This window comes from Cryptotermes secundus, unplaced genomic scaffold (genome assembly GCF_002891405.2).
Source record: "Cryptotermes secundus unplaced genomic scaffold, Csec_1.0 scaffold810, whole genome shotgun sequence".
In the NCBI taxonomy this organism is placed as follows: domain Eukaryota; kingdom Metazoa; phylum Arthropoda; class Insecta; order Blattodea; family Kalotermitidae; genus Cryptotermes; species Cryptotermes secundus.
In genome coordinates this window covers 277,738-292,420 of record NW_019731279.1, presented here as the reverse complement: position 1 = coordinate 292,420, position 14,683 = coordinate 277,738, and the positions used below count along the sequence as shown (strand labels likewise).

The 14,683-nt window shown below is 42.8% G+C and overlaps 1 protein-coding gene across 3 annotated transcripts in view; it reads left to right on the top strand.

Moving 5' to 3' along the window:
• LOC111866896 overlaps positions 1-14,683 on the top strand; it is a 142,313-nt gene that overhangs the window by 114,676 nt on the left and 12,954 nt on the right. For 2 of the 3 annotated variants that reach the window (XM_033752462.1, XM_023856245.2), the window contains exon 3: positions 9,271-9,423. The exons of the other annotated variant lie outside the window; for it this stretch is intronic. In XM_033752462.1, coding sequence (XP_033608353.1) covers positions 9,287-9,423 — 137 coding nt within the window. In that variant the 5' untranslated portion in view covers positions 9,271-9,286. The remainder of the gene's footprint in view (positions 1-9,270; positions 9,424-14,683) is intronic. 3 annotated transcript variants of the gene reach the window in all.

The window sequence follows — 14,683 nt, the reverse complement described above, 5'->3', positions numbered from 1 at the left end:
ACTTTATTTTGTTTCAATATGATAGCAGTCAACTGATAATTCTATTGCTGTCGGCTGGTTTGTGGTAAATTCAGAGAAGTTATCTGCCTCTGTCTTTGAGGCAAAATGACAGAGAGCAGGCCTAGTAATAGCACGATAGAAATTCTTCCGTTCTGAAGTAGCACGTTGTCTCTTCGGAACCAATAGCAGAAGCTCTGTCCCTCAGAATTTTCACCCTATTCATGCAGTTGCTAAGTTGGTACTCCCTCTGAATCTGCTGTGCATATTGATTTCGGTGGTCTCTTTAGCCGATCTCTGTAGTTAGATCATTCTTGCCAGCCCTGATGCATAAGGAGGGGTTTAATGCTGAAAGTTCGAAACTTCTTTAAAGTTGGGTTCAATTGTGTATGCGTAATTTCAACGGAATTTTCTGTTAAAATTACAGATCCGGAAGCTAATTCTGCCCCCTCCCCCCAAGTTAGGCCCAAATCAAGATGAATTTTTCATTAAAAGTGTGCCAAAAAGAATTCTGCGTATTTTTCGATTCTAATTAACTATTAGTCTACTTCCCTTTCTCAAGGTACAGGTTCATGAGACCCACTTTACACGCATGCCTCTCCCGCCTCCCTCCATTTCAGCTGCTGGACGATCTCACTGTTGTGCACGAAACTTGATTATGAACTTCATGCATTTGGAGGCCATCCCCAGCGCTGTACTTAATACTTTTCTATTTCAGAATGGTGCAAAACATGGAGATGTTTTATCGCCACTGCTTCTCAAATTTGCTTTATAATATTCCATTAGGAAGGTTCAGGAAAATCAGGTGGGACCGAAATTAAATGGGATACATCAGCTGCTGGTCTACGCTGATGATGTAAATCTATTGTGAGACAACGTAGATACCGTAAATAAAAGCAGAGAAACTCTAATCTGACCCTAGTAAAGAGTTTTTTTTTATTGCTAGTGGGGTGGGACTAAGTCCCTTGTACTGCGGCCACTTCTGGCCTATTGTACCAGCCCCAGATGATAGGTGAGGGTGACTGTGGAGCAATTGGTGGAATGAAGATTGGCAGGAGAAACCGAAGGACTCGGAGAAAATTTGCCCCAGCTCCACTTTGTCCACCACAAATCCCACTTGACCAGACCCAGGATCGAACCCGGGAGTAAACGGAGAGAAACTAACTATATATTGGTGTCTCGTCACCAGAATGCAGGACAAAATCGTAATGTGAAGATAGCTAACAGATCTTTTGAAAATATGACATAGTTCAAATATATGGGAACGACAGTAAATTTATTCAGGAGGAAATACGAGGAGATTGAATTCGGGTAGTGAATGCTTGCTACCATTCAGTCCAGAACCCTTTGCCTTTCCGTCTGCTTTCTAAACACTCAACAGTTAGAATACACATAACTAAAAATTTAAATGTGGTTCTTCTATATGGGCGTGAAACTTGGTCTCTAATATTACAGGAATAACATAGACTAAGAATGTTTCAGGACTGGGTGCTGAGGATAATGTTTAGACCGAAGAAGAATGGAATGCTAGGAGGTTGGAGAAAACTGCTTAATGAGGAGCTTCATAACTTGTACTCTTCGCCATGTATAATTAGAATGCTCAAGTGGAGGCGGGTGCGATGGGCAGGGCATGTAGCAAACATGGGAATAAGAGGAATGCATATAGAATTTTTTGTTGGGAAATCAAGAAGGAATGAGGCCTCTAGGAAGATCTAGACATACGTGGAAGGATAATATTAAGATGGATCTTAAAGATATAGGTTGGGGTAGTATGGACTGGATTGATCTGGCTTGAGATAGGAACCGGTGGAAGGCTCTTATAAAGACTGTGATGAACCTTCAGGTTCCATAAAATGTTGGGAAGTTCTTGATTGGCTGGGCGACTGGTGGGTTCTGAAGAAGGATTCAGCTCTATGGAGTCAGTTTAGTCAGTCAGTAATAACAACATGGCGGGCCGGGAACTTCTGAGGTTACATTTAATTTACGTTCCTGAAATTATATATTGTGGGAATGGGAGATAGATGGAACTGGCTCAGTATCGTGTTAAATAGTACACTTTTTTACTAGCGGTTACGAACCTCAGAATTGCACTGCGGGCCAGTTAGATTGGACCAGCGGCTGAGAACTGTCAGCCTATGAATGTCTTCCGTATTTTAATTCATCTTCAGTCTACCAAACGACCGCCATTGTTGATGGTACTTAGAATATACCAGTATCAGGGCGGAAGCAAATCAATGCATTGTTACTACCCGTTGAGTCCCTGGGAATCCAGCAACCCGGGAACCAGGTCAAGCTGCAACGATCCGGCTCCCGCTATTGCGTCAGAGCGCGGCCGGGTGGGAGGAACATTGACGTCATCGCCTACACAGGAATGTGCCTTTGAGGTGTTACTGCCGCCGCTGCTGCTGCCTACTGGGGATTTGGCAAACGAATTATGCCGCTTGGATAACCATGCAGAATGAATTACTTGGTTAGGTCGCTGGCAAGAGGGGACCAGGAGGAAGTTGCGTATATAAATATGTTCTCCTCAAGGGCAGAAATTAGAAATATGCTAAGCACAATAGTAGAATATTGGGAGGATAAGACAGTTTGTGCGAGGGAAATATCTTTATCGTTGATAGAATAAAAACCAGGATAACCCAGAGCCTGGTCGTAATACTGACTGAGCTATCCTGACTCTAGGGCGCATTTTAGTACCTTGCTCCTAAGCTTCAGACCCTGGAAAGTTCTGTTTCCATATCAGCCAACCGGTCGCAAGCCAGATAACTACAGTCAGTGTTGCCAAAACTGGAAACTGAATTTAAGCTGGATGCCACTCTTGCACTGAGACTTCAACCCATGTCGCTAATGGATTTTATGTGATTTGTATATCTCTGTGCTCAGTGGCGGCTCTGCAAATGCCATCTCAAGTGTGCTGAAGAGGCAGTTTCTGAGTGCTTCATGCGAGAGTGTATATTTTTCACACCTTGACTGTTTTACGCGTTGTACTTCTGCTCTCTGATCTTTCTCCCTCATTTCTTTCCCTCTTCTCTTTCTGTACTATACGTTTCACACCAATTTCTTCACGCCTGATACGTATGCTGGGAATATTAAATTCATAGTCTCTCAGGAATTTTCGTAACGATTAAACGCCATGGAAATAAGTAAAATGTAAAGCAAAGCAAAAAGTAACCGCCATGGAAACGTTGGAAACATTTCGGACACCAAAAGCAGTACAAACACAAAAACTTTTATATAAAATTGATTTGTCAGTTCTTTTGTAGGGCTGTGTAATACGGTTACTTTGCTTTGAGTGAATATGAAACAATATTTCGAAACACGGTGCTCAGGAAAATATGTGGATGTATGGGAAAAGGAGGAAACGGAAATAAGTATAACTAGAAACCTGGCTGTCCCCTAATTGTCAAATTGTGGTTGTTACAGTAATCTGCACATGTAATATCAGACAAGAAGAAGATAACTTATCTGGGAAGAACTTCTGGAATAAATGAAAGATGTTAGGATAATATTAAATCGAATCTTAGGGAAATACAAGTTGGCCATGAGGATGCGAAGTGGATTGAATTATCTCATATTATGTAGCAGGTTGGTCTAACGATCACGCGGCAATATTCTATTGGGAAGGTGCGAAGTTCGAATCTCGTTTGGAGCACAGACAATCGTAACTGAAATTTTTCATGATTTTCTTCGGTCTCTTCAAGCGAATATCTGGATCATACGTCGATTAGGCCACGACTCGGTTCCTTGCAAATCAATTTCCATTCACTATTCATCAATTCATCCTTCCAATAATCTCTGTGTGGTTAAGACACTGACAGCTTCTGAAAGGAGTCCAGAGACCAGTAGCTTACGTTGGTGGGTTCTCTGTAATAATAGCTAGAAATGGATGTGGCAACAGATGTGTGAGGATCTAGCCTGCTGAATACAGGAAGGAACGAGGCAGATGCCAAGACCACAAAAATCAAGTCAGACGCAGGGAGCTTGCCTAATGTAGCAAAGCTAAATCCCTTTACACTTTCACCATTTTTACAAGCAAATCTTCAGTGGCTTTGCTCACATCCATCACGACAGGAGCACGAGATTGTGGAAAGGGGAGTTTATGTAAGGACCAGTATCCCCTACCGTCCCTGACCTCACTCTACATATTGCATTTAAATGCGCGAACAGCTGTACTATTCAATTCTCTGCTCCTGTAAACGTATTCTTAATCGTCTATAACAATTACTTTTTATTGTTAGGTATATATATGTGTGAGACTATAGACGGGGTTTGGATTGGTGAATGGATTTGTTTACCACTTATACAAACGACTCGGGACTACAAAAAATTACGGCGCCACCACTAACCTCCACAACACTTCACACATATACTGCTGCAAACACTAAGTATTTCCAGCCTATACGTTTCCTGGTAACGACTTCTGACAATGGCCATTCATCTGCTTCCATGCTCAAGTTCCGTACAGAACTGACTGCCAGCTATCAACTGACTTGGTTTCCTAATGCTCCTCCCCATGGACCTCGTAGGTAACTCCCCGTTTCCCCCGTTACATGCGCAACCGTTGCCGCGGGAACGTGTTTACCCGTTTCCCAGAAACGAGGGTGATATTACCGCCCATCTCACGATCGTTACTATGCACGCTGCAATAATATTAGACCACTCTCCTTATTTCTAAAAAATAAAGGTAGACTTATGCAATCACCATACTCTCTGTGTGTGTCTGTGTGTCCCCCCATTATTATTCTATAGCTGAACCATTCTCTATCCTACCTAACCAGCGCAGTTTGTGAACCCTACAGGTCAGTCTATATGTGTCTGTATGTCTATATTTGTATCCCCCTATCGTTGCCAGGCAATGGCTCGGTAAAAACGTTACTGCGGCAACAACTACACACGCAACAGTAGAAGAATTGTTGTACACGTCGTTTTCTCTGCGGTTCATGTCGTAGCAAGAAAGTTTGCGGCTAGTACTTCCCAGAACTTATTGTTTAAAATTCGGGGCATACACACATTCCTCCTTTCAGAATGCTATCAACTCGTCTGCACGCCTATTAAGCCTTCTTTCGCCGTCTTCAAAATTAAAGGAGCCTGTGAAGCCTTTTTCATTGCCGTCACAACAAAGGCCTGACGCTGGATCATGTAACGGAAATGCAGTTGAATATGAGGTCAAACGGCAGAGCGGAAGGTCCGCGAGGTCTGGCGAGCCAGTTTGAGTTCATGTTGTCCAGGGCCTGTGGAAGCTCACTAGTTTATGTGTCAACTTGGGTGTCTAAGAAAAAATTCTGAACAGTTAAATGTGAATTTGAATAAGTGACCTTTCCGGAGCTCATATGATGTTGAAGAAAATTGTGTAGTAGGGAGCTACATAACTGGCACTTGCTTACTTACTTACTCATGGAGCTGCGCCCTTCTTGAGGAGAAGCCAAATCTGCAGCTACTCAAGAATTTCCCAGCAATTTATGGAACCCGAAGGTTGATTACCGTGTTCACAAGAGTCCTCCACTTGTCCCTATCCTGAGCCAGATCTATCCAATCCATACCATCCTATCTCTTTAAGATCCATCCTAATACTCTCCACCCACCTACGCCTTGGTCTTCCCAGGGGTCTCTTTCCTTCTGGCTTTCCTATCAATATCCTATATGGCATTCCGTTTCTTCCCCATTCGTGCTACATGCCCTGCCCACCTCATCCTCCTTGACATAACTTACACTCTTTGCGAAATATAATTAGACCGATAGCGTCAAGGAGGATGAGATCGGCAGGGCATGTAGCCCGCATGGGAAGAAGCAGAACGCATATAGAGTTTTGGTGGGTAAGCCGGAAGGAAATAGGACAGAAGGAAGACTAGACATACAAGCAGATGGGAAGATAATATTAGGTTTGGTCTTGAAGAAATAAGATGGGTTGGTATGACTTGGATTCATCTATTCATCTGGCTCAGAACAGTGACCTGTGGAAGGCTCTAGTGAACACAATAATGAACTTTCGTGTTCCAGAAAATGTTGGGAAATTCTTGAGTAACTGAGCGACTGGAGACTTCTCAAGAAGGGCTGAGCTTCGTGGCGTTGGTTCCGAAATCATACCGTTCTGTTTTGGGCAACAGAAGAACATAGATTTATGCTTGTTGAAAACAAAGTTCTGAATAGAATATTTGAACGCACGGGAAAGTTACAGGGAGATGGAGAATAATATCCAGTGAGGACTTTCGTAATTGATAGCTATCACTACATATTATTACAGTCATATGATCCATGAGGATAAGTTCGTCAGTGCAAGCACTCAGCATAGGTAATGAGAAAGTTGTAAAAAAATTTTATTCGGAAAACTTGAAGGAAAGAGACCACTTGGGAAATGTTGGTGTTAGATTGGGGAGAGTATAAAATGTATTTAAAATAAAGAGGACGTGAGGAATTGGATTTCATTCAAATGGCTCAGAATAGAATCCAGTGACACACTGCTGTGAACATGGCGATAATCTTCACGTTGCATAAATGCCATGAAATGTCTCGACTAACTGAGGCACTAGTAGCTTCTCAAGAAAGACTCTACTCCATTTAGTCAGTTAATTATTTCTTTAAAGAAAAGTCAATATTTTCTTTCATATGATAAATGTTTCAATTTCTCACACATGTGGTTATGAAGAGTACTATCTTACGGGATATAACGCCGTGTAGTCCGTTGAAATTCAACCGACGTTTCGAAGGTTGGAATAAACCGAACTAGATACCAGCGTGAAAGTTCGGCCTGTCACCTGCTTTTTCTGGTTTCTTGCTCGGCGATAAGTTCCTGTGAAGCTTTGGTTGACTTTCAAAGGATTACATGGAGTTATATCCCAGAAGCCAGAACTCTTCAGTCTATGAATTGCTTTTCATGTCTACCTTTCAGAAGGAACGTTGCTACATGACGGTCACGTGAGAAGCGGATGTTGGTTCCGCTGGGGACAGCGTACTGTATTCCTAACTCTGGTTACCCCACGTCTGTCTCGCCAGACCTGCCCTGCTTGTGACTTGTTTTCTCCGGAGAAGAAGGGGGTTAACAGTGTACCCGACATGGCTGATTAATACTGCAGGAGACTGTGTGCAACGAAGCAGAACCTACGGCCCTCATGCCGATCTTGCAGAAACCTAACCCATGCCAATTCTGTTTATTCGCACGCCTTTTCCTTAATATTCATTGGCGTCTCTGGACAATGTCCAAAATAACTTTGGGGTGTAATGAAACACACATTTTCATCAATAAGTGGAGAACGGATGCTTAGCCCGCGGCCCACAAATGCGTTTCGGCTGCATAAGGGGGGGGGGGCACGCGGTAGCGTTGTTGGTTGAAGCACTATGCCACAAACCGGAAGGTCGTGGGTTCGAGCCTCGATAAGGTGATTTTTTTCAATTGACCTAATCCTTCCAGCCGCACTATGATCCTGTGGTCGACTCAGCCTCTAATAGAAATGAGTGCCAGGAATCTTCCTGGGGGTTAAAGAGGAGCCGGAGAGTAAGGCTGACAACCTCACCACCATCTATGGGCCGATTGTCTAGAAAATGTGGGGTCCTCGACATCTCACAACCCTACGGGCTTCCACGGCCTCTTACAGAGATACGATACCTTTCACCTGCATAAGGAACACAGTTACAGCGTGAAGTAACTGTTAGTTTCAAGCGAATAATTAATAAAAATAGGAAAACCGAATTTAAGGACGAATGTTATCGAATATTATGTGCAAATATGTGTGTTTAGTGGATAGCATTAAGATAGTAGAACTCATAATACATTTACATGAAGTTTCGGTATAATTTTGTTATTTTGGTCCTGTGACCCGACGCTAGTCGATAGGAAAATTTGAATGTTACCTCAGGCTGTAAGCACAATAGACCACTGAGGTCGCGGTGCAAGGGCCGAGAAGGCCTGCCCCTCATACATAGTATACGAATACCTCAGGCTACGACCCCTTGACTTAGGGAATAGGCGAATATCAAGCCATGTTTTTCGCCTATTGGGACACGCGGTAGGGTGATTGGTTAAGGCACTATGCTACAAGCTGGAAGGTCGCGGTTTCAATTCCCGATGACAACCTTACCGCCATCTGTGAGCCGAAAGTCTAGAAAATGTGGGAACCTTCAACATCTCGCAACCCTACGGGCCTCCACGGCCTGTTACAGGGATACCGTCACTTATTACTTTCTTACCAATGCGGAACAGAAGCGGTAATCGTTTGGCATTCGGTGGCAAATAGGCTTATTTTGAATTGATTCTGAACGCTCATAGATCTTTTTATAGAAGAGATAAGGGCCATTGATAAGAGACTGACTGACTGACTTTTAGATCTACCTGACAATGCGCACAGCACATAAACGTCATCATCATTATCATCAACTATGCACGATTCTACTTAATTTCCTATCTAAAGCCTTTGGATGCCGATTGGTTGGTTTATTCAGACACGTATTTTTTTCTGGCACCCAGAATCTCTTAGCAGCAAAGGTTTCCATCTCCATGTTGCTTTGGTGTCCTGTTTGTCTTCATTTTGTGTCTACTGGAGCCAGTTCTTCTGAAAGCATTAACATTTCTCGGATATCTGTGCTTCTTTGATAATCCCATCTTAAAATATGCGGACAATGTACTTTCTTTAGAAATCTCACTTGTGCTGATCTCTCTGTCTCTCTCTCTCTCTCTCTCTGCCCTTCTGTGTAATAGCCTGTCTTCACCGCAATATTTCAAAGTTTATTTTCCCGCGACCCTGTGTATTCTTGTAAAATTGTCCCTGTTCCTAACTAACTAAGCACTACGCCATGAAGGCGTATGGGGGAGTGGATGTATAGATCCACATTTTCTTGACCTCGGCACTAGCTGGAGGTGAGTGGTAAGCTTCACGCCCCGGCCGCTTTACTCTTGGGGAAAGCGCTCCCGGTACAAATTGGATAGGAGGCCTGGTGGGCCCCAGAGCCGGTCGGGACGATATGGAGAAGAGAAAATTCTAAACCTATTGAGGCTCGAACTCCTACCCCTCGGCCGTCCAGCCCGTAAGAAGTCGCTATACCTACTGCGCTGCAATTTCTCTAAAAAATGTATGGGAAAAATGTAATTTTGGTTCATATTTGAAAAGCACTAACCAATACTTTTCATTTAGTGGTGGGTCAAATTATATGTTTCAGTAACAGCTCACTTCAGTAGACTTTCGTGCAGATAGAAAAGATGGAGCAAAAACTGTAGTATAATTTCCCATGTAACTCATCTTGAAATAGCTTATGGCTGATTTCCCTGTTTCTCTCGTGTCACAGGGTGAAGCACAGCAGGATGGGTGATTGTTGGCATGAGAACGCAAATCTTTCTCTTATCTCCACCGATAAAACAGCGTCCCGGGGCGACAGTCTGTCATATTTTTTCTCCGCAGCGGCTCCTCTACTACGGACAGGACTCAAGCTCGACTCCCGGTGAGATCAATATCTAACAAGAAACACTCTATTGTTGAAAAGAAATCTTATGATGTCGCGATTGCAGCTATCACAGAAATTGTTGTAACAGTAGGATCCACAAACAAATTAGCAAAATTCGTTCTTACTGTTCACAGTGAGAATGGTTTCATAACATAAATTCAGAAAGTATCACGCATTTCAGACTTTGGTGTTTACTCCAGCTCATACAGAAGTTTTCACTTTTCTTCATCTGTGAGATTTCAGACTGTTGTATTCTGAGTTATGACAACATGTAGAGTTGTGGGCGGATACCGACATCCTGGGAGGAATATGTTACTTTATCTACCCTCTCACCGCCTTACATCTGAGTGTCCATCTTCCTTTCAGATGACTGCGTCCTCACTCCACTAACGTTGAATCTTAAGATGGAGGCTGCATAAGTCTTCTTCCGGAACAGTACTGTCCACTTACAGCCCCTACATGGTATCACAACTCAGATCTGCGCTAGTCTTGCATGAGAATACAGCTTTAAGTGATATTGTTACTAGTTTTTAAGTTCGTTCGAATTCTGTTCTAGATACAGAATGTGGCTGGATACAGCTGTCAGAGAACTTCTTATTATAGACCAATACAGGATTTCGAGATAAAGAATGCCGATATTTATAAGTGAAGGATCTGCCGGATTAGCTATAACAGCGAAACAAATTGTGGCTTTCGGGTACACTGCACATTTTTCTTCTGAATATTATTTCGTTTTAGCCCATCTACTCGTCAGCTGCTGCCATCTGCACCTCAAAGTATTTCGAAATCTGCAGCTGCATTTTCAGTATTCTTACTTTTAGTTGCTGTAAAAAGTTAAAACTATCCCTGTAACAGGCCGTGGAGGCCGTAGGGTTGTGAGACGTCGAGGCTCCCACATTTTCTCTAGACAATCGCCTCACAGATGGCGGTGAGGTTGTCACCCTTACGCGCCCGCCGCCCTTACCCCCAAGGAAGATTCCTGGTACTCATTTCTGTTAGAGGCTTAGTCAACGCCAGAGCCATAGTGTGATTGGAAGAATTAGGTAAATTGAAAAAATCAATGACATGGGGAATCAAACCCGGGACCTTCCGGCTTGTAGCACAGTGCCTCAACCAGCTTCGCTACCACGTGCCCCTTTAATCGCTGTAGCCATGTCATTTCTGGAAGTATAAACTTGTCCGTTATATAATCGCCAAAATTGAATCTAATAGACTCAGAACGTGTAAACAGGAAGGCCAATAATTTGGTTCTGCTCTAGCCACATCTTAATTCGGAATCCTGCACAGAGTGAGGATGCGTCAGCTGCTCTAAGAAGATTATAGAACATTCCTCAGGCTGTAGAAAAGTGTAATTTTCCAGAATATCCGAATGCACATTTCGATGTGTTGTTATTTTCTGCAAAAAGAAATAAGTCTACCGAAGAAAGCAGTCTTCTGGGATGTCGCATCGTGTAGATGTGCTGTTAACCGACGTTTCGTAGGAACGTATTGCCTCCATCTTCAGGGTAGAAGGAAAAAGAAGAAAATCCGCAAGCGAAGAGACAGTGAGAACCGGTGCAAGCAGATGGAGGCGATACGTTCCTCCGAAACGTCGGTTAACACCACATCTACACAGTCCCACATCCCAGAAGACTGTTTTCTTCATAGTCACCGCCGTGAAAACCTCAGATCTTACAATAAATCTACCATGTTTATTCTTATGAGTCCACATCGCGCATCTACTGTAGGCGTGTATTGGCCCAGAACTCTTCGTTCGACGATTGTGAAGGTTTACAGTCGCTGAAGTGTGGAAAATATTTTGTCAGGGAAAATATTTTGCTCAGATATTAATCTCTTTTTCCTTGCACGCACCTCTGCTGAACAAGTTTGCTGAAGCGGTAAAAATTCTGGCTCATGTCCGGAAGTTTCCAACCTGGGCCGGGACTTTGTCCAGCCTGACTGAGATTCCTCCTTATTTACTTCAGTCCTCCAGGTAAATTTCAGAATAGCAAAAAAATTAGGCCACGACCACTTCCTTTTATACTCTAACCCATTTATTAATTATTAATCGTCATGTCAATTGACACTATAATCTGAGTTACAGAAAGCATCATTAAATAAACCATAAAATATAAGATATAAGCATACCGGCATTCTTTTGCGGACACTCTGTACATGAGATGTATTTATTTTAAGAATTTTCCTCTCTTCTGGCCCCAACTTTGGAGCATAGGGCTGATTTCTCAGTTTCATTATTATTTTACAGACGGCAGGACTCCATGGAAGGGTGATCAACTCGTCGCAAGGTCTCCACCTAAACACAGTACAACACAAACACAGAACAAACGCATACACACACCAATCATCCATGCCTTGTATGGGATTCGAACCCACGATCCCGGCTTCCGAGAGAGCGAAGACAGTTCGTGCCTTAGACCGTCCGGCTACAGTGACCGGCGTTTTAAGAAATTGCCTGATGTTATTAGATACAAACCTCGACCGAATTTTATGCGTGTTTTTGCACAAAATTAATGAAATAATAAGCAAGTCGCATCTACCCGGCCACATGCTTCATCTTCGTAATTGCTTACATCGGCTCAATAAAATATCTACTTTACACGAAGCACAAACTTGAGGTCTGTAGTTCTTCCCGAGAAATAAGTCGTGATACAAAACCTAGTACGGGACATAAAATGCAGTATAACTCTTATTTCGTCCGCTATCATGTTTTGACGGCTGATGACAATCTCGTTCCTGTGTGTATAGGTGCACTGATGACTGTGAAACGTGGCTGGGTGAAAGTCGGAAGAGCTTACAAAGGCGAATAATAGATGTAGCTTACAATTATGGAACTCTTGTGTTAATTTTAAGAACTAATTTTTAAAACTGCAATCGGTCTACTTGAAATACAGAGTGATTCTCTCGCTAGGAAACCCAAACATTCCTCAATAGCTTTTTAATTTTTGTATGGTTCCTTATGAAAATTAATATGAACTTACCTGCATATGCTGAAAATGGCCCCCCGCAGCATCCAAGCACTTTTGTATGCGAGTCTGCAACCTGGCGAAGACGTCTGGTAATGTGACATCGGTAATAGCAGCAACCAGCCGCCGTATCGCATCTTTGAGTGCGTCAATTGTTCACGGCTTACTGCTGTATACACGGCCCTTCAGTAAACCCCACAAGAAGAAATGAGGTGACTTCAAGTCTGGTGATCTTGGCGGCTACAGATTTTTTCGAAATTAATCGATCACCGAAATAAGTTTCAATTTCCCTCATGCTTGCATTAGATGTACGGTAAGTTGCGCCATCTTGTTGAAGTAAGTTCCGTAAACGTAAACTTCGTCCATGCCAATTTTCATAGGGGAACCATACAAAAATTAAGAAGTTATTCAGGAATGTTCGGGTTTCCTAGCCAAAGAATCACACTGTAGTAAGCCAGGGATTAAAACATTCGTCAGTGTAGTGAATATTTAATTCGATACAAATAAACGTAGGGTATAAGTGAGTTTAATTAAAAAACATTTAACTACTGTTCAAATATATTTGTAACTGCAATAAATGAACATGAAGACCAAAATTGAGTGCACAATAGCAATAAACATTAGAGAGCACATTTATACCACTGGAGTACATATTTCCTCTCTCGTTACTTTGGAGAATACATATTATGCTCCCATTTTTTAAGTGATACTACTCTGTGTGTTCACAAACCTATGCCTTTCTTTGATATGTTGAATTTTCTTATCATGGTAAATGGGTTCAGTTTATTTATGAACAGTCTATACTGACGTCACTGGCAGCATCTGGTGCGCTAGTAACAATGGAATCTCGCCACCACACCCTGCATGCACCGCCCCGGAAGAAAAAAAAACTTTTTTGATTAAAAGCAACCCCTAGCATCACTACTACCCCGCTATGCGAGGCGGTGGCTGAGGGGCGCAGTGCATATATATACAAAACTGGCTCGGAATTGATTTTACGTCATTTCGGGTTGCTGGAAGTGGGCCGCCCCGGGGGTGGAGGGTTGCTCTTCCCATCCGAGGTTCTCCCACGCAATTAGCTCATCTAATAAAGTGTCTTCAGTTCGAGACTTGGTTATGTATTTTGTAATGATAAATGATGGTGTCTTTCGCGATCTTAGTGAGGCAGAGTGGTGAAATGTGAGATCAATAGAAACTGTAGAGAATTAGACACTGAGTAGCTACGTGCTATGTACTCCTCGCTATACTCACAGCAGAGAAACTTTTCTAGTGTCATGATACCGGGGAACGCTGTTGACTTAATGCTGATATTTCATATGCGTCATGAATGTAGAAAAGGTGTTCCTATATTACAAATTTCCGTAAGATAGCTCAGGTATAAGGAAGAATATTTGTAGTTTACCTGTAAAGATTTTAATACATTGCAAGCAGTAATTTCGTTCTTCTGACCTTACATGTGAAGTACTACTGGATTCCATCTCATTGTCACCATGTTGCACGAGTAATTTATCTTAACAAATCAGTGCCTAGTATCCGGGAAGCGTCTTATGATACTAACCAAGGAAATCTATTTTCTTTGTTTTCGAATTTTTGTAGGAAATTAAATGTGATATATGAGGCATAGGTAATAAAGAAGAAAAGGAAAAGCTATTCCTGTAACAGGCCGTGAAGGTCCATAGGTTTGAGAGACGTCGTGGATCCCACATTTTCTAAATCAGCTCATAGATGGCGGTGAAGTTGCCAGCCTTACGCGCCGGCAACCCTTTATCCCCAGGAAGATTCCTAGTACTCATTTTTGTTAGAGTTTTAGTCGATCCCAGGGCCATATTGCGGCTGGAAGGATTAGGTAAATTGAAAAAAATCCAATGACATCATCGGGAATCGAACCCCCGATCTTTCGTCTTGTAGCATAGTACCTCAGCTAACTATGCAATGGGGCCGCGCCATAGCTCAAGCTGTTAGTCGCTGGCTTCCCACCGCGGCGGCCCGGGTTCGATTCCGGGTCTTGTCAAGTGGGATTTGTGGTGGACAAAGTGGAGCTGGGGCAGGTTTCCTCCGAGTACTTCGGTTTCCCCTGCCAATATTCATTCCACAATCACCCTCATCTATCATCTGGGGATGGTACAATTGGCCAGAAGTGACCACAGTAGAAGGGACTTAGTCCCACCCCACTACCAATGAAAAAAACTATGCTATGGCGTGCTCGCAATAAAGAAGACAGACAGAACATATATTTAGTCCACATAAATTAACTTTTTACAAATTAAAAAGGGCCTTTTGTAGAGAGGCGTCAT